This window comes from Dermochelys coriacea, chromosome 16, assembly GCF_009764565.3.
Source record: "Dermochelys coriacea isolate rDerCor1 chromosome 16, rDerCor1.pri.v4, whole genome shotgun sequence".
NCBI lineage: Eukaryota > Metazoa > Chordata > Testudines > Dermochelyidae > Dermochelys > Dermochelys coriacea.
Genome location: NC_050083.1, coordinates 5,083,155 through 5,102,434, shown reverse-complemented (window position 1 = coordinate 5,102,434; position 19,280 = coordinate 5,083,155). Strand labels below are relative to the sequence as shown.

The 19,280-nt window shown below is 47.8% G+C and overlaps 1 protein-coding gene across 3 annotated transcripts in view; it reads right to left on the bottom strand.

Moving 5' to 3' along the window:
• Positions 1–1,048: 1,048 nt before the first annotated feature.
• LOC119844386 (discoidin domain-containing receptor 2-like) overlaps positions 1,049–19,280 on the bottom strand; it is a 156,248-nt gene continuing 138,016 nt past the window's right edge. For 2 of the 3 annotated variants that reach the window (XM_038375121.2, XM_038375122.2), the window contains exons 15-17: positions 13,902–14,136; positions 9,191–9,340; positions 1,049–3,348 (exon numbers count right to left, since the gene is read on the bottom strand). In XM_038375121.2, coding sequence (XP_038231049.1) covers positions 3,208–3,348; positions 9,191–9,340; positions 13,902–14,136 — 526 coding nt within the window. In that variant the 3' untranslated portion in view covers positions 1,049–3,207. Of the gene's footprint in view, positions 3,349–9,190; positions 9,341–13,901; positions 14,137–18,125; positions 18,862–19,280 lie in introns of those variants that run through there. The other variant, XM_043498678.1, reaches the window with a different exon arrangement.

Below are 19,280 nucleotides of genomic sequence, written 5' to 3'. Positions count from 1 at the left end.
AGCTGGGCCACTAATAATTCAGTTCCCCTTCTGGGGGTTTCTTGCTGTCTGACTGTAGGACAGTTCCCCACTGGGCTATGGGGGGACACCCAGGCCTACCCACTACTCTGGGTCCCAGCACAGGGACCCTAAGAATAGCAACCACATGCCACCATGTCCCTTTAACTACATTGCTTTCAGTTCCCTGGGCCACTTTTCCATGGCCCCAGCCTTTACCAAAGCTTCATCCTTATCCCGGGGCTCAACTAAGTTCAGACCCAGAAGCCAGCCAGGAGCTCTTCCTTACTGCCCCAGGCCCTGCCAGCACTGAGCTGTCCATGGTGCTGCAGTTCCCTTTAGCCAGTCAGGAGCTCTGTCTGTGCTCCTCTAGATCCAGCAAGGAACTGACTGTCTCTAGCTCTGCACCTCCTTTTATATGGCCTTCCTGCAGAAGCAGCCACTCTAGGCTGCTTGGACTCCTCTACTGCTCCTTTCCTGGTACAGGTGTGGCAGGACACTGAGGCCTCCAGTAAGGGGCCTCTGGGCCTAGCCCACTCCATCACAGACAGCGTGCATGGTTAGCCAAATCCTCCTCCCTGCACAGTGGAACCATACCAGTTCCACTCCAGTTTGGGCCATCTGACAGTGCAAGGGAAGCATCTGACACAGGCTGTTTACATCTGGCTATGATTAAAAATGGAGAACTATTCTTGGTTATAAAAGTACCTGTTATATTTCCTCAAACCTGAACGTTTTGAGGTAATATAACAAGGCCAAAAATACTAACTGAAAGAAGTGAGACATTTAAGGAGAGGTGTCCCAGGGCACCAGGAGAACCATTGCAGTGATGCTTCCATGTGTCCTTCAGCCTTTGTCAATTCTGCATGGATGATGCAGGTCTTTCTTCTCAAATTATGCTTAGAAATTCCTTCCTGTGTCAATTTCATGACATAACCAATGGATATTCATTCTAAGGTCACAAACTGCCATTTATATAACAAGGCTACAGCATGTTGATCTAGACATATGTCCTCTGTGTAGACACTCAGATAATAAGGAGAAATTCACCTCTGTTGAGTTTACCATCAAGATTTATTGATATGAGAGACAAATGTTGTATGAATCAATATTTAAATTGAGGGAAACTAAATCCTGACATTAACAAACACAAGAAGTCAGTTTATATATGTTTACATATTCCAAATGTTTTAAATCAGAAGTATCTGCAGCTCTCTCCTATGGCTGTGAAGATGATGGCAGAGAGCCAGAATCAGACTATTATTTGCTTCCTATTAGCCAGTCAGGAAGCATATAATTGCATAACTGAACTGATTGGCTGAAGCAAGAAAAACTGTTAGCTTCTGAAGAGCCAATCAAGATGCAGTCATTTGCATATGAGATCTAACTGGTTAACATTGTTACAGACTTCAGTATAGTTGATCTCTGAGGAAGCAAACAGCAGAAATTTACTGATGCATCACAGGACAGTTTCGAGCCAATTCTGCACCAGGATTTTCTTCTTGCACACACACAGTCCTAATTATTCTCTTTTTGTAGCTATATACACTTTTCTTCTCCCTAATGGTCTCCCCCTCAATACACACAGAGCTCTTCACATCAGCCCATGCTTTGGCAGGGGATAGAATATGCTTGTGACTCAGGAGAGGTTAAGATTAATTCCTGCTCTGAATTAGGCACTTTATAAGAGTTTAAAAAGCCTGGAGAAGGAAATGCTAAATTTTCACCTTCTCCATTATAGGAGATTTTTTGTTTGGTCCTGAAGCACGTCATGATATGATTAATAAGGGTACCGTGGGACATCCATCCAGACCCCTGATAAATCAGCAATGGGAAAAGTAGGCTGTGGCACAGGCTCTGAATTCTCTCCCCACCCACCCCCCAAAACCTTGGGAAAGAGCATTCTGTGACATAATCAAAACAAGAAATTACTCGCAGTTCAATGACTAGATATTTTGTAGGTCGGCGGCACAGGGTGTGAAGAGCAAGCCCAGCACAATCAGCAATACCAGTCTCCTCTGGCGTGTCAGCCCCTCCTTGCCAGAAGGAAACCTCCCACAGGGCCAGGCAGGCGGCACGTTTGCCTGTATGGTAGAGCTGGCCCTGCTGCAACAGGAATGTCCGACAAGTTGACAAGAAGTCACCCAGTACAGATGGACAGATGCTGGCATGGTAGGTGCTCTCTCCCTTGTGCTCAGGCATGCACTGAGCTCTGACAAATGACTCAGCAATTCTGCTTTCACCCATTCCGTCTCACCCAATGTGAGCACCCTCCCACCACATAACAGCATTGACCTAGACATCTCATATTAATGGGTATTTATACAGGATTCATTGCACATCAGTCCATTCTGGCTACAAGTTCATAAGGATAATAAATCTACATAGAGACAGTAGTACAGTATCAGCTATTTTCCAATACAAACCTCTACCCCAACCTTATTTGTAGGTCAAAGAAAGATCCTGTACTACAGTGACCTTCCTATGACCTTTGACATTCATTTTTTTAAGATAAAAATCCAGTGTGGGAAAAAGGCACATATATAACAAAAGCAGTGCTTACTAACCACAGGAATAAAAGGACACGGACTTGGACTCTTCTATCCACATCAACTGCAGTCCCTGATCATATTACTTCCAAACGGTTGCTAAATCTAACTCTGTCTGGTTCTCAAGTCCCGTAACCACTGCCTATTTCTATTCATTTATAGTTAGTTACATTATATATATTTTCTTTAGCAAGGACATACTGAATTGCTTGCTAACGTGCACAGAGCGGCTATATTTTTAGAAGACTGGAACCTTTATTTCTCTGCATCCTTTCTTCCAATCCTAGCTCCTGAGCTGTTAGTTTTCTCTTCTTGTCTCTTTGGGGAGAGCTGGGAGTCCCTTGTAAAGTCTTCTCCAGTTTTTCTGTCCACAGGTGTCTGTAGCCATGGGGTGCCAAAGAAACCCCCCTCACAGTATTCCCAGGAAATTACACAGAACAGGAGATGATTCTTCTACCAATAAGATAGGTTTCCTCTGGTCATGTATGTCAGACCATGGCCAATAAAACGAGCAGCTGCCATGGACATCTCAATTTAAAAGAGATTACAGTCTAAGGGAGTGTAGTGAGGGCTGCCTGCCCATCTGTTTGGGAGAGACAGGCAAAAAGAGACACCACCAAAGTCATCCTGTTCTCAGCAATTTGTCTCTTTTCCGCTCAGGTCAAATGTTACAGTCCATTTGTTCTATCAGAAAGTGGTGAATCGTATCAAAAGTGGGACGATCCTTTATATCTCGGCTCCAACACTTTAACATCAGGTCAAACACAGAGTTTGGACACAGAGATGTTTGGGACAGATAAATCTGCAAGCAGGAAAAATACAACTACTTTAGTGTTATTAATTACTCAATTAATAACAAGGGATGGCTGCCCTTTCTCTAGGTTTTACAAGACAGTGAAGAGCCATGCATTTTCTTAACACTTACTTGGGTAACTTCGTCTGGAGCAGGTAAAGTTTCAATGTAATTTTTTTGTCAGCCCCCCAGGGAGGAAACCGATACATGCATACACATTAGCTATGTGGGTGTTTTGTTAGCTTAGTTTATAACAGCGCTGTGATCAGAAAAAGGGGATCTTCATCCAGTGAGAAATTCCAACATTTCAAAATTTGTTCCAAATCGAAACAAAAAGTCAAAATTTCCATATTTCCCATTAAATGAAAATTCTAGTACACCCCAGACAGGGACAATGAGAAATATTTAAGATTAACAATAGTACTTACACTTCACAAGGGTTATGCTAAAAAAGCAGCTGAATCCTTAGAAAAACCAGTTTAGCTGACTACTCTGAAGGGAGGAGGGAAGGGAGGAGCCATCCAGAAGGAAAGAGAGAGGAGGAGGAGGAGGAGGAGAACGGAGGCATGGTGCAGGAGAGAGGAAGATCAAGTAGGGTGGGGGATTCTTCCTTGACACAGATGAATCCCCAAGGACTCACCAGGGAAGAGTGACCCAGTGAGGAGACTGTGGGTTCAGATATTTATTGCTTTGTTTCATATTTGCTCTCCTGTGCTTTACATGATTAAGTAAAGAGCATAAATGTGTTAGACCCTATGCAAAGTGTACAATGTGTGCTCACCACTTCACAACTGCTATAGGCCCCTGAGAGAGAGATACTGTAACCAGAAGCTCATGCCATTTGGGTGGAGTTCAGGGAGCGGGTTAAGTAACTGGGGCAGCTGGAGGGGCAGCACGAGGCAGGTGGGCTGAGCAGTTCCGTTTCTGAGAAGGGGGAAGCAGATTGAGAGTCAGTGCCCAGGATGTGCCAGACAGGCCTAAGGAGGAAACAATGCTGCATCCTGCTGAGACCCAGGGAAGTTTGAAACACTCCCAGGGATTCAGAGCAATGAGGCATGGCTTCTCCTCACAGCAGTCCTAGTGGGTGGTAAGGAGGGGTGCTGGCTAGGATCTGTGGCACCTAGAATCACAGCAAGAATTTGTGCCCCCTGTCAGCAGCTGGTCTTTTGCTGGCAGTCTCAGCAGAGAAGCCTGTGTGAGCCATGATAACACAACTCCGTGTCATCACTAGATAAAACAATCTCCAGGTCAAGAGACACTGGTACGGAGTGTGTGTGTGAGGCTTACCCTGCTGCTCCAACTCTTCTAGAAAGAAAGAGGGGACTTCAAGCTTAAGGGCTGTTGAATTGGTACCTTTCACCTTCCCTCTCAGTGAGCCATTGTGAACTAATCAAACCAAGGATTAGATTTTACACCTCAAAACCCAATTTGGAGGAAATATCTTGGTCTGAAAACATAACAATTAGGGAATGTAGTTGCCCTTGGTGTTTTGCTCAAAAAGCTTTACTCTGCATGGCAGCAGATTTTGAAAGTGCTTTTCAAAGGAATCCATCCAACTGAAGAGTAGCTCCACGGGGCAATGTTCAAAGTGCTTTTCCCTCTGAGCTTTAAAAGCAGTAGCTCTACAGGTATTTTACACAGCTCCAGAAGTGAGATCTGGGTCACATCTCTGTCAGTTCAGGTGCTCCAACACGAGCCTGATAGGTGTGTAGTGAGAGAGTTCCTTAGACGTGGCAATGAGGCTAGTGCACATTCTGGGGTCCCCTGAAAGCTAGGGGATGGGCCACAATTATTTTTCTTTCTCTTCTCTATCCTTTCTTCATGTTGAATTGTTCCTGAGTGTGTAATTAGGAAACATTTTGTCCATTTGGAAGAATGAAGAAAACTGTGGGCTTTTCTGCCTGATTGGCACTATAAGAGCTGCCAGTTATTAATCATGAATGAGCACTATACAGCTCAGCAAACTATTCATAACAAATATTATATGCAACAAATGTAGCCGCCCTTTCTGCTCCAGGTACATCTCTGGGCAGAGATGGATTTCCTGAAATGGATTTAATGTTCCAAATTATTCTACGTCTTTATTGGTGAATTGTTTTAAGCTCTGTGAATTGATCCCAATTCATTCTCCAGGCATATTTTGATATACTATTTGCTCATTGCAGTGATTAGTCACATAAAGCAGGTGACAGGTTTCAGAGTGGTAGCCGTGTTAGTCTGCATCAGCAAAAAGAATGAGGAGTACTTGTGGCACCTTAGAGACTAACAAATTTATTTGAGCATAAGCTTTCATGGGCTAAAGCCCACTTCATCAGATGCATGCAGTGGAAAATACAGTAGGAAGATAGATATAGATAGATAGATAGATAGATAGATAGATAGATACAGAGAAAATAAAAAAATGGGGGTTGCCATACCAACTCTAATGAGACTAATCGATTAAGGTGAGCTATTATCAGCAGGAGAAAAAAAATCTTTTGTAGTGATAATCAGGATGGCCCATTTAAAACAGTTGAACAGAATGTGTGAGTAACAATAGGGGGAAAATTAGCATGGGGAAATAGTTTTTAGTTTGCGTAATGACTCATCCTCTCCCAGTCTTTATTCAAGCCTAATTTAATGATGTCCAGTTTGCAAATTAATTCCTGTTCTGCAGTTTCTCGTTGGAGTCTGTTTTTGAAGTTTTTTTGTTGAATAATTGCGACTTTTAGGTCTGTAATTGAGTGTCCAGGGAGGTTGAAATGTTCTCCGGCTGGTTTTTGAATGTTATCATTCTTGATGTCTGATTTATGTCCATTTATTCTTTTATGTAGAGACTGTCCAGTTTGGCCAATGTACATGGCAGAGGGGCAATGCTGGCACGATGGCATATATCACATTGGTAGATGTGCAGATGACTGAGGCTCTGATAGTGTGGCTGATGTGATTAGGTCCTATGATGGTGTCGCTTGAATAGATATGGGACAGAGTTGGCAACGGGCTTTGTTGCAAGGATAGGTTCCTGGGTTAGTGTTTTTGTTGTGTGATGTGTGGTTGCTGGTGAGTATTTGCTTCAGGTTGGGGGGCTGTCTGTAAGCAAGGACTGGCCTGTCTCCCAAGATCTGTGAGAGTGATAGGTCGTCCTTCAGGATAGGTTGTAGATCCTTGATGATGCACTGGAACCTCTCCCCATGCTAATTTTCCCCCTACTGTTACTCACACATTCTTGTCCACTGTTTGAAATAGGCCATCCTGATTCATTACAAACGTTTTTTTTCTCCTGCTGATAATAGCCCATCTTAATTGATTAGTCTCATTAGAGTGGGTATGGCAATCCCCATTTTTTCATGTTCTATATATATATATATATATATATATATATATATATATATATATATCTTCCTACTGTATTTTTCACTACGTGCATCTGATGAAGTGGGCTTTAGCCCACGAAAGCTTATGCTCAAATAAATTTGTTAGTCTCTAAGGTGCCACAAGTACTCCTCATTCATAAGGCAGGTGATAGTTGAATGACTGGCTGAACAAGCCCTTTCAGGGATCATACTTGTATGTGGCCATTCAAAATTTGATTTCCACAAATCCTTGTACATGTGACTTTGAAAATCATATTCCACAACCCTGTTCCTGCAATTGAAAGCTATCCCTGGAATGAGTGTGGAAAGCAAACCAAAAAGTGGGGTGGCTGAGCTCAGTTGCCATGAATTCATTCCAGAAATGGAGTGCATGTTTCCTGAAGTTTGTTGCAGTGTTCGCCCATCCCTTGTTGCTATGCCTGTCTGCCGAGTGCCTTCAGTGTGCTCTGTGCCATATACACTAGAAAAGACTCAGAGCCTTCCCCCCAAGGAGTTTACATTCCAAACTAGGACCGACCAGAGAACTCTCACTGGTGGCAACTTCCATTTGCCTGTCTAACCCAGAGCCACCCACATTCTCGGGCTCACCTACCCCTGTAAGCTGCAGTCGCAGATCAGCTCTCCCACTCACCAAGCGAGCCTCTCCCTCAATCTTGTCTTCAGCCAGCACTGCTCCCTCTCTGATCTCTGTCTCTCAGAATTCCCTCTCCAAACCTCACTCAATCCCATCAGCATCACTCACAGCCTCCTGGCCCTCCATAGCCTCTGGACTGCTGACATCCATGTCTGCTCTGCCAATCTCAGCCTTCTCTTCAGCACACTCCCTCCACTCTGCTTTCTCCAGCCCTGACGACTCCCGCACCCCACTCTGCCACCATAGAGTCTGACCGCTGACTGGTTCACTCTCAGCTCTGGCTCTTATGCTCCTGGATGGCCTGCAGCCCATGATCATGCTGAGGTCCTCCTCTACAGACTTCTTGACTCTTACTTTTCCTCTTTCACTGAATCCCATGTACACTCCATTACTTCCTCACCACCTTCAACTTCCTCCTGAAACCCTCTTCCACCCCTCTCTGTACAGGAGCTGCCTGACTTTTTCATGTGGAAAATGGACAAAGCCCCCTTCTCCTCAAATGCCTTCTTCCACTTCTCCCGTTGCTGACCTTGAGGTGTTTCACCTCCTCTCCCCAGCTTCAGCAGTCCTTTCCCTGCCTGTTGCCTACCTCCATTGCCCCCAGGCTCCTTCCAGTCTCATTCTCCTTCTCAATCTGTCATAATCCCCCAGTCCTTTCCCCTCCTAATGTAAGCCAGTGTGGGTCCCCCTGACCCGCAGTAAGCCATTCCTCAATGCCTGCTGTGTCTCCCGTCACTTCAATACTTGCTGAGTGTGCAGTTTGCAACCAACATGCACTGAACTCCTATCCTCCAGCTCTGACCTGGCTCCCTCCCAGCCTGGCTCCTGCCCTCGATACTCCACTGACTCTGGTCTCAGCCTGGTCTCTAATGACCCCTTCCTGGCCAAATCGAAGGGCCTCTTCTCAGCCTCCTCTTTCTCATCCTCTCTGCAACACTGGTTCACAGATTGGATTCTAAGGCCAGGAGTGTGATGATGCACTTTCCCACATGAGTCCCTCCTTTGGGGTGTAGTATGCAGAGGCCTGGCACCTATGAATGACAAGACAGCAGTCACGTGTCACTCCCAAGAAAAGGGACTGAGGTCCATGGAATAAAGACAACGAGGAGTCCGGTGGCACCTTAAAGACTAACAAAGTTATTTGGGCATAAGCTTTCGTGGGTAAAAAATCCACTTTGTCTTCTGCATCTGAAGAAGTGGGGTTTTTACCCACAAAAGCTTATGCCCAAATAAATGTGTTCATCTTTAAGGTGCCACTGGACTTCTCGTTGTTTTTGTGGATACAGACTAACATGGCTACCCCTCTGATACATGGAACAAAGAGCAGAGTCAGAGAAAGATCCCAAAGGATTTTTCTTCAGTTGCCGTCTGAGGGGAGCACAGGTGGCAGGAGAGGGCACAGAAGGCAATGCAGACAGGAACAGCCTCCCGTAGGGTGAGCACGAGGAAGGCAAGTGGAGGCTGTGAGGGCCAGGGTCACAGAAAAGGCCCAGCCAGAGGGAGGAGCTGTTCCCACTGGAGAGATGTGTAGGAGAGACCAAGAAAGTCGAGGCTGACAGTGAGTAAATGTCAGAGAGAGACAGCAGGAGTGTGGAGCGTGGACTGGGCTAGGAGGAGGTGATGAAGGGACTCAGGGAGAGCAGTGCGTGGAGTAAAGGGAGGCAGGACACAGGGGATCCAGTGGGGTGCAAGAGGAGGGGAAGAGCCTGTGCTCCGAGGGTCTCTGAGGTGAAGGGAGGCAGGGCATCTGCTGGAAAGGCCAGGGATGGAAGGCAGAGGAGGCCAGGGCTGTGTGAAGGCCAGGAAAAGGGAGCAGCTGAACAAGATTTGGGAGAGCGAAGGGGGAGAGGTGGTGTTGCCTCACCTGCCTGCCCTGGCTCCGGAAGAACTCCCCGGTGTTCTCGATGACCTGCTCGTCCGAGAGGAGGCTGTAGGGCTGCTCCTTGCACAGCGTGAACATCTCCCAGAGTGTGACCCCAAATGCCCAGACATCGCTGGCTGTGGTGAACTTGCCCTGTGGAGAGAAGAGCAGGTCGGCTGCTGCCACACGCACAGGGCTGTTTGTGCCCAGCCTACCGATCTGGGACACAACTGGTGGGAAGAGTTGACCGTTTCAATCCACCATCTGCACATGCAAGAGGTAGGGAAGCACAAACCCAGCCAGAGGGGGGAACTGGAGTCACACATGGTACAGCATGCCCTTGCTATAATGCCCTTCACAATTATGAACCTTGGGATACAGCGAACCTGGTCCCTGGATCCCACCTTGAGCCCTGGCGCTGCGGTGGGGGGCTGAGAGCTCCTCCAGCCCAGGGGCTGTGGTGTGGGGCTGAGAGCTCCTACGGCCCTGGGGCTGCAGTGGGGGGGCTGAGAGCTCCTCTGGCCCTGGGGCTGCGGTGGGGGACTGAGAGCTCCTCCGGCTCTGGGGCTGTGGTGTGGGGCTAAGAGCTCCTCTGGCCCTGGGGCTGCGGTGGGGGGGGCTGAGAGCTCCTTTGGCCCTGGGGCTGCGGTGGGGGGGGCTGAGAGCTCCTCCGGCCCGGGCTGTGGTGGGGCTGAGAGCGCCTCTGGCCCCGGGGCTGTGAAGCTGCAGGACACTGAGTGCTCCTCTGGGGCAGAGAGCTGTCAGCTGCAGCCATGGGCCGGAGGAGCTCTTAGCTCCTATTGTGGGGCACGAGTTCTCAGCCACCCCCATTTCCCCAAGCAGGGCTCTTTCGCTATAATGAATCCCTGGCTATAATGAACAAAAGGCTTGGCTCCCCGGGGTTTGTTATAGAAAGGGTGTACTGTACTTTTAAACCTGGGGCGGTAGGTATCCTGGATATTGACTGCAAGGAGGCGAAGAGTGTTGTGGGGTAAGAAACACATGGTGCCTGCAGCCTCGGCAGTAGGGTTTTGAGGAAGCTGATCTCTTTGCCGGGGAAATGCATTCCATGCAGATCTTCTGGAGACTGAGTCTCATACACACTACGACCCACTCTCATCTTACCCCTGTGCAGAGGGGAGGGAGTGACTGCAGTAAGAGAGCCAGGCTGCAGGGTGGATGGGTGTCTTCGCTGGCAAAAGCCAGACAGCCCTAAGAGGTTGCAGCTTGGGGAAGGGTCCCTTGTTTGGGAAGCAAGTCGGAGAGAAATTCAGGGTGCTTCTGCCTCTCTCTGAGAGATGGGGTTTGTGTCACCAGGGCAGCAATCCCAGGGGTGAGCTGCTGTGCTCTCCCCACAGCACTGGAGAGTGGCCCTTTGCTCTGAACAGCATGCGGTCATTTCTCGGTGATTGGGTCTCTGCATTAACCAGCTAATAAAACGACTGCAAGGCGGTGTGACACTAATACATTAAGGGGGGGCGGGGCAATGAGTTGCTGGAGGCTTGGCAAGGACTCAAGTTATCGTGGATGGAGATTAGCTGCCACAAAGAAAGAAAATGGGCCAGTTCTGTGTGACACCTACATTCATAATCTACAAGAGGAGATTAAACAGCATGGTTCACAGACATTACATTTTTTTGAGTTGGAAACACCACTGAGGACAGAGAAATAATACAAGGGACCTAGACAGTATAACAACACAGGCAGAACACAGCCAAATAAGATACAAGCGGGGGAAAGGTAGGTAATCACTGGAGACAGACCACTCAGGCACATAGATATGTGATGGGAGGCAGAGCTCTAGGCATGACACTAGACAGGAAATTAGTCTTGAGGTTGCAATGAGATATAGCTGCCAAAAAGTCGAATGTGATTTTGGCCTCTGAATGCACAAAGCTGCGGGGTCAAAAGGTAGGGGCAGGCATTGCCTCTGGTGTGACTGCGCCTAGAATATTGTGCTCAGTTCTGGACAACACACTGCCAGAAAAATAATCAGCAGCACAAATGATCAGGGTCTGGCGGGCCTGGCTTGTGAGAAAAGATCAAAGAACGAGCTCTCCCCAGCTTAGAATCATAGAATCATAGAATATCAGGGTTGGAAGGGACCCCAGAAGGTCATCTAGTCCAACCCCCTGCTCAAAGCAGGACCAAGTCCCAGTTAAATCATCCCAGCCAGGGCTTTGTCAAGCCTGACCTTAAAAACCTCTAAGGAAGGAGATTCTACCACCTCCCTAGGTAACGCATTCCAGTGTTTCACCACCCTCTTAGTGAAAAAGTTTTTCCTAATATCCAATCTAAACCTCCCCCATTGCAACTTGAGACCATTACTCCTCGTTCTGTCATCTGCTACCATTGAGAACAGTCTAGAGCCATCCTCTTTGAAACCCCCTTTCAGGTAGTTGAAAGCAGCTATCAAATCCCCCCTCATTCTTCTCTTCTGCAGACTAAACAATCCCAGCTCCTTCAGCCTCTCCTCGTAAGTCATGCTTCACCAGGCGGTGACTACAGATGCCATGAGAACAGTCGGCAAATATCCGGAGGGTGTTCACACAAGGAGGGAAAGGAATAAGGTGGTGTGTTATAAGAGAGTATGACTTGGAGCAATGGTGCAAAATTATGAAAACATTTACCTACAAAATGTGTGGGCCTATTTCTTGGGGTGATGATCACTGTATTGGGCACTAAGGGAAGTGTGGGGTAACTGCATAATTGGACTGATTAGTTAGAAAATGAAAATCAGGCTGAATATGAGGGGAATGTCCTGAAAGTGAAATGCAGCAGGCTGCAGAGCTGGCTCCTGAGGGGAAGAGGTGGGAGCCATACTGCTTGGGACCTTGAAAACTAGACTAGGCAAATCAGTGAGGCCATCCTGTGGGTACCAGTCTTACCAGGCTGGCTGGGTGCTTGGCACCCTGCAGTGCTTTCCTGCCTCTAATTCCCATCCCTATGAGTCTTGCCACCTTTCTGGCACCTTGATACAATACCACTGGCAGTGCTGCCTATCTACTAATTAACTCCAGGGTCAGATTTTCAAAGGTATTCAGGTGCCTAAAGAGGCAGATTGGCACCTCCTGGGATTTTCAAAATTGCCTCAGCAGGGTCCAGATCCACAAAGGGAGTTAGGCGCTGTGACGCTGAGCAAATCACAGGAACAACACTGCGATGCACAAAGCCTGGGCTCCTGTACCATGAATGGAGAGAGATAGGCCCCTTGGAATTTGATTCAAAAAAACCTGTGCGCTAGGCGAGGAGCTGCCTAGCCAATGGGAGATGCTGAGGAGAGTGGAGTGTTTTAAGCCTCACCCCTCTCAGGAATATAGGCACCTAACTCCAGACGGCAGGGAAGTGTCTATCTCTGAGTTCTGAAACCCACCCCACTGCCGGGATTCAGAGACCAGGCTCCAGCCTGACTGGGAACGTCTACAATGATATTCTTAGCTCCGCTGCCCGAGTCAGCCGATTCAGGAGACTTGATTGAGACTTGCTGCCGTGGGTTTTTTTTTGCAGGACAGACATACCCTTAGGTGCCTGCCTTGTGCCACACACAGTGACTGGAGGAGGCAGTGCTGGTGGTGCCCACTTTCCAGCTTTTAGCCCAGTCATTAGCGCACTCCTGGGGATGTCGGAGACCCAGGTTCAGCTTCCCCCACTCTGCCTGAAGAGGAGAAAAGATTGAACAGGACCCTCCTGCCACTCAGCTTAGTGCTCTAATCCCACAGCTATGGGATCGTCTGACATGGGGTGCCTTCAATCTCTCCTATTGAAGCTGTTGAAAGAATCATTGGACCCGAGAGAGACGTGAGAATGACTCTGTAGATTGGTGGTTAGGGCATGCTCATGGGAGATGGGAGACCCAAGTCCTGATTCAGTGACTCTTTAGTTATTTAGCCACAGTGGAACAGCTTCAACAGGAGACTGAGGACTTGCTACGCCAGAACATCCCCTAGCTCGGGAGTTAGTGCACTCACCTGAGAGGGGCGAAGGCCCTGTTTAAATCCTTTCTTCCCCAGTCAGAGGAAGACAGCAAAGGGCTGAAGAAAGTACTCCAGTTGGAGCTTGGGTTTACTCTGGACTTTGGTTGCTTCGGAATAGGTGGAGTGTTGGTTTAGCTAAACAGACATACCAGCCGGGGAAACTGAGGCACCAGCCACTCTTGCACAGGGAAGGTAAGAAATGTGTAACAGTTTAAATACTTAAAATCCAGTTTAAGCTAGTGAGTTGAGAAAGAGGGAAAAGATCTCTCTCCTTCCCGCCATATTTTGGCAATTGATAAACGGAGGCACAGAGAGGTGACTTGCTCAGATCCGAGCAGGGAATCTGTAGCATTCATGAATTAAAACCCAGCTTTCAGACATGCACTCCTGTGCTGTAACCACATGGTTGCCTTCCTTCTCTGGAGGAAGAGATGGGCTCAGTGCAGTTTGATGGAACAGTGCCATTGCAGTCTGCATGGTGGAGAGTCAGAGGCTGCACACAGCATATGGGATGCGTGGCATATAGGGTGCATCCAGTTACCAAAGGGGATACAAGATAAGCGGTACAGCCAGCTGCCAAGATCCTATTGATTAGTAAAGGAGACAATAAGGATAGAAAAGGAGACTTGTGCTGTTACTCAGTTTCCTGTACAAAGTATGTACACACCTACACCCACACCCACACACCACGGGGGAACATGCAAAAGGAAGAGAGAAAGAGCGCTGTGAGGAGCCCCTACCAGGAGGATACTTTCCCAGGCCATCCAGCGTATCGGCAGAACAGCTCTGCCCTGGATACGGTAATAATCCCCGCTGTATAGATTCCTGCTCATTCCAAAATCTGCAATCTTGATGGTGTAGTTGTTCCCAACCAGGCAGTTGCGGGTGGCCAGGTCTCTGTGCACAAAGTTCAGGGAAGCTAAATACTTCATTCCAGAGGCGATCTGGGTGGCCATGAACAGTAGGTTGGAATAGCTGCATTTAAAACAAACAGAAAATCAAAGGAGAGTTTCCTTGCAGTCGCTTTTCTTTTGACTCTTTCTGTTGCGGGAATCTTGCATGCTGTGTGTTGCAATAAGCACAATGGTGTCACTTAACTCCTCATTCCTCACTATCCCTGTCAGTCTAGAGTGTACATTTGCAACGAACTAACTGCCTTCCCGGAAGTGTGAGCCATGTACGGGCTAACCACCTGAGCACGAATCCAGGGGGTACGGTGGGCTTGAGAGCCCAAGCCGTAATGTCCACACTGCTATTTTAGCACACTAGCTGGAGCCCCACCAGTGTGACTCTGGCTCCCTGTAGTCTCTCCCAGCTGCAGTGTAGACATACCCTGAGATGTTGAGAGCCCATAAATCAGGGATTTCACAACTGTGGGACAGATTCTCCAAAGCACTCAGCTCCCATTGAGTCACCAAAAGAAGTAGCCAGATTTCCAAGGGTGCTCAGCACAGGGTCCTCAGCCATTTTGACAATCTGGCCTCAATGGTGTGTGCTGATCACTTGGAAATTTGGCTCCAAGCTATTGGGAAATCTGGCCCCACGTCACACAAGTCCCTGATTTATGGGTGCTGGGTGGGGCTTAGGTATCTAAGTGACCTGACTGGCAGTCACAGACAGAGGCTAGTGCCTGTAAATCTGGCCCTAAACGGCACATTGTTATTTCTTGGGGAAGAGCTTGTGTTCTTGCAGGGCTGAGAAAGGGCAGGATGTCCTGACTGCCACCATTACGTCTCTAGAAATACTGTTAGTTATTTTTCATGCCCTTAATCCTGCCCCCTTGTGCACATGTATAATGACACTGTCTTTAATGACATGATTACATGTGGGTTTTGCCAGCAGACCCTGTCTCAAACAGCTCAGAACTGGGAAGAAGAGTGAATGAGGCAGGTGCCTTGAGAAAGAGAAAATACAGTCTTGTGGTTAAGGCAGTGGGGTAAGACCTAGGAAAGAAGTGTCCTATCACTGGCTCTGCCACAAGCTTCCTTGGGATGGTAGGCAAGATAGCCTTGGTTCAGAATTTTCAGAAGCGGCCATGACTTAACGTTATTTGTGTTACTGCAGCACCAAGGAGCTCTGCCGCTACCCAGTGTACTGCACTGCCTGGCCAATTTGTGTGGGATCATGGCACAAACACACACCAGGTTGTTACATTTGCACCACGTGTGTATTTATTCCTTCCTTGCCAAGTATAACAGTGTACGTCAGAGTTACAGCAAGAGGAGGTTTCCCCACAGCCTTCACTCTTCAGCCCAGTATAACCCTTTGAGCTTTCCTTCTCAGTTTTCCTGGCTTCCTACTCCTTCCACTTATGTCCTCCCAATTACATCATTAACCCAGTGATTACCACCCAGGTGCTCATAATCCCCCAACAGAAAACATTTAATTGCTCATAGCTGAGCTTGCAGGCTTCTTCATGCTGCAGCATTATCAGTGACCAGGGTGCTACTAATAGTGCCCCGTCACAGGAACCTGGCCATGGACAAGGACCCAGTGTGCAAGGCGCTGTACAAACACAAAACAAAGAGACGCTTCCTGCCCCAAAGATTTTGCCCTCTGAGTATAAGACAAAAGACAACAGACAGACAGACAGACGGGGGCCTACAAAGAAACAAGGAGACAGCATTGATCAGCAGGATGGGCCATGGTTTCGTCACACCAGCAGCCTAACCATTGCCAGGTTTGTTGTCAGCATCACCTCGAAGGAGAGTTTCGAGGAGGGGTTTGAATGTGTATAATTGGGTAGAGTGTGGGTGTTTACAGGGAGCTTCTCCCATGAATGAGGAGCAGGCTGGGAGAAAGCACACAGGGGCCAGTTTGGAGATTTAACAAGTGGGCAGTGAAGGCTGGCATTGGCAGGAGGAGAGCGGGGAGTTGATCTCTCAATAGCAAATGAGAGATGATTGGTGGGTGGGAATAGGCCATGAAGAGCCCTGAAAGTGAAGCCAAACAGCTTCTATTTGAGGCAATGTGGGGGCAGTGGAGGGATGCAAAGGAGCGAAGGGGTGACAAGGGCAAAACAATGGACTAGGGAAATGATCTTTGCAGCAACATTCTGAATGGCTCTGGGTGGGGCAAGATTGCATCTGTCAAGGCCAGAGAGAAAGATGTGGCAGTCATCCAGATGTGAGATGAGAGCCTGGACAAACCTTTGAGCTGTGTGGATGGATAGGAAGGACTGTATCTTAGATGGTACGGATGAGGAAGGGCAAGATTTAGACATAGATGAAAACGAGGACCTAAAGAGAGGGCTGAGTCAAAGATGACACCCTAGTTATGGGCCTGAGTGACAGCATGGTGGTGCTGTCTACAGTGACTGAGAAGGAGGTAGCAGGAAGGGTTTGGGGGGGAAGGTTAGGAGCTCTGTTTTAGCCATATTTACTATGCAATGGCAGCTAGACTTCCACAAGGAGATGTCCAAGAGACAGGCTGAGATTTCAGTTTGGACAGAAGAAGGCAGGTCTGGAGCAGAGAGGTAGATCTGTGTGTCATCAGCATAGAGATTACCCAGAGATAAGGTGGAGAGGGACAAGGGAAGGGAACCAAGGACAGAGCCCTGTGGAAACCCCACAGAAAGTTGCAGGGGGCACAAGGAGGATCCTCCCAAGGGCATGCTGGAGGAATGATTAGAGAGGAAGGAGGAGAATCAAAAGAGGACAGTCACAGAAGCCAAGGGAAGAAGATTTCAAGAACAAGAGCATGGCTGATGGTGCCAAAGGCAGCTGTCTGGTCAAAGAGGATGAAGATGGAGCACTGGTTCTGAGCTTGGCTAGAAAGAGGTCATTAGTGACTTTGGTGAGCGTGGTTCCAGTGGAATGCAAGGTGCAGAAGATGAATTGGAGAGCGTATAGGGTGGAATTGGAGGAGAGGAACTTCAGACAGAGATTGTAAACAGAGCATTCAATGAGCTGAGAGTTGAAAGGAACAAGGGAGCAAGCGTGGCCAAGGGGGATGTTTTTAAGATGGAAGAGACTCAAATGTTTGTATTGTGTGGGGAACGAGCCTGAGATGAGTGAGGGCTAACAAGAAGAGTAAGGGAGAGGATGAGAGTGGGTGTGAGGGAGATCAGGAGATGGGATGGGGACACTGGGACAGGTTGTGGGGTTAGAGGAGAGCAAATGAGAAACTTCTGTGTCTATGACAAGAGAGAAGGAGGCAAAGCTGTAGAAGGGGAAGGAAAGGCTGTGTCTTATTTTGTCAATGTTCTCTTTCAAGAAATTAGGTAGCTCCTGTATAGCAGGAGAAGTGGGGGAGGGAGGGTTTGAGGAGTGAGTCAAAGGAGGTGAAAAGTCAGCTAGGATTGCCCGCATGGAATTTGATCAGTGTGGAAGAGTAGAGTGGCTTGGCATAGGACGATAGCAGAACTGAAGGAACAAGTTGTTGGCATGGTCAGAGGATACTAGAGATGCTCTGCTGCAGGAACGGAGGATGCTGGGGATGAGCTAGGGCTGGGGCTGGCAAAGGATTCAAGAGAATCAACAACCACCAGGGAAGAGAACGCAGGGAGCAGAGAGCAGCAGAGAAATTAATTATCAGCATTGATGGAGTGAAAGTCAAAGAGGGTATGTCTACACTGCAATGTAAGCCCAGGGTTAGCAGAATTTGAGTTAGCAGACCCTGGGTTTGTTAACCTAGGGCTTGAGCATCTACACCCATTTGTAACCCCAGGTTAGGAATTGGTGAACCGTGGGTCCTAACCTAGGGCTCCAGCATCTACACTGCATTAGATTGGCCCGAGTCCAAACACCCATATCCCAGACTTCTTAGCACCCTCCCAAAATGTGGCTGCTCTCGCCCTTTGTTTGTGATGGAGTGTGGAAGAACATGAGATTGTGGCATACTTTTGGCAGACTCCCAGAGCACAAGTCCAGTGCATTTACACTGCAAAGCAATAGGGCTTGAACCCTGGGTCTCAGCTTGACTCAGGCTTGGACCCTTCGATCGCCATGGGACTCAGGGTCCAAGCCCTGGGTTAGCACAATCTGTATGAAGATGGAAGGGGAGGGGTTAGGCTTTAGCCTGAATTTGAACCCTAGACATACCCAGAAGGATCGAGAGACAGAGTGAGGGGGAGCTGCTAATAGAGACCAGGTGATGGGGGACCTCAGAACTCATGGTGAGATCACAGAAAGCAGGGTTTGGGGAAGACGACATCAAGTGAATGGCTCTTCTGATGAGTGGGAGAGCCCAACCAGTGCTGCTTGGTTGATGAGGTGAGGGTGAGGAACCATGCAGCTAAGGGGTCGGATGGGTCATCAGTATGGAAGCTGAAATAACACTCTATTAACATTAATGGAATAAATTGGCCCAAAGAGTCAAAGAGGTTAATGTGACCCTCTCACTGTCCAATATTAAACAGTTTTAAACAAGGTTTTATACAGAGACCTCAGCTGGCTTAGTCCCAGAGGCAAAGAACACCATTAAGCATCATTAATCTTTTATTAAAGAGACAGAAAAGAAGGAAAAACAGTTAAAGCATCTGAAATGTACAGTATTATATAAGGCTTTCTTTTTAACAATATCCCTTGTTCCCTTTACCTTTAGCTGAAGAGAGTTTTAGAAGGAAAACACCTCCAAGTGACAGGTTTTTAGGTGGTACTACACATGGTAATAGCTGTTCTTTTGGGGGAAAAGGGAAGAAGTTAGGTGAGCTGGACTGGAGCTGTTATTGTTGCTGCTGTTGAAGTCCGATCCTGTTTTCTAAAAGACAAACCAAGACAAACACACACAAAATTGGGGGAGAAAAGAACAGTCAAGATGGAAAATGCAGCTTCTGTCTCTTGTGAGAATTCTTACTTGCAACTTCCCTGCTGGAGAAATAGAGGTGCAGCACCTGGTCTGATCAGCCACACTGAGACCTGGCAAACTAGTACCAGCATCGGGCAGTTCAGGGCACTGCTTTTATCTGCTCTTTTGGTCACAGGCTCACAGCAGTGTTGCAAAATATGCAGTCTTGGCTGGCTAAGCCAGACTCTTACTAGACAGAAGGCAAAAGGAGATGGATAGGAAAGAGAAGAAATATGGTTGAGAAGGAAAAGAACACACAGAAGGGTGTGCGGGTGGTGGCAGGATTTGACAACGTCTCACATCCCAGATAGTTTGGGATTTAACTGAAGATG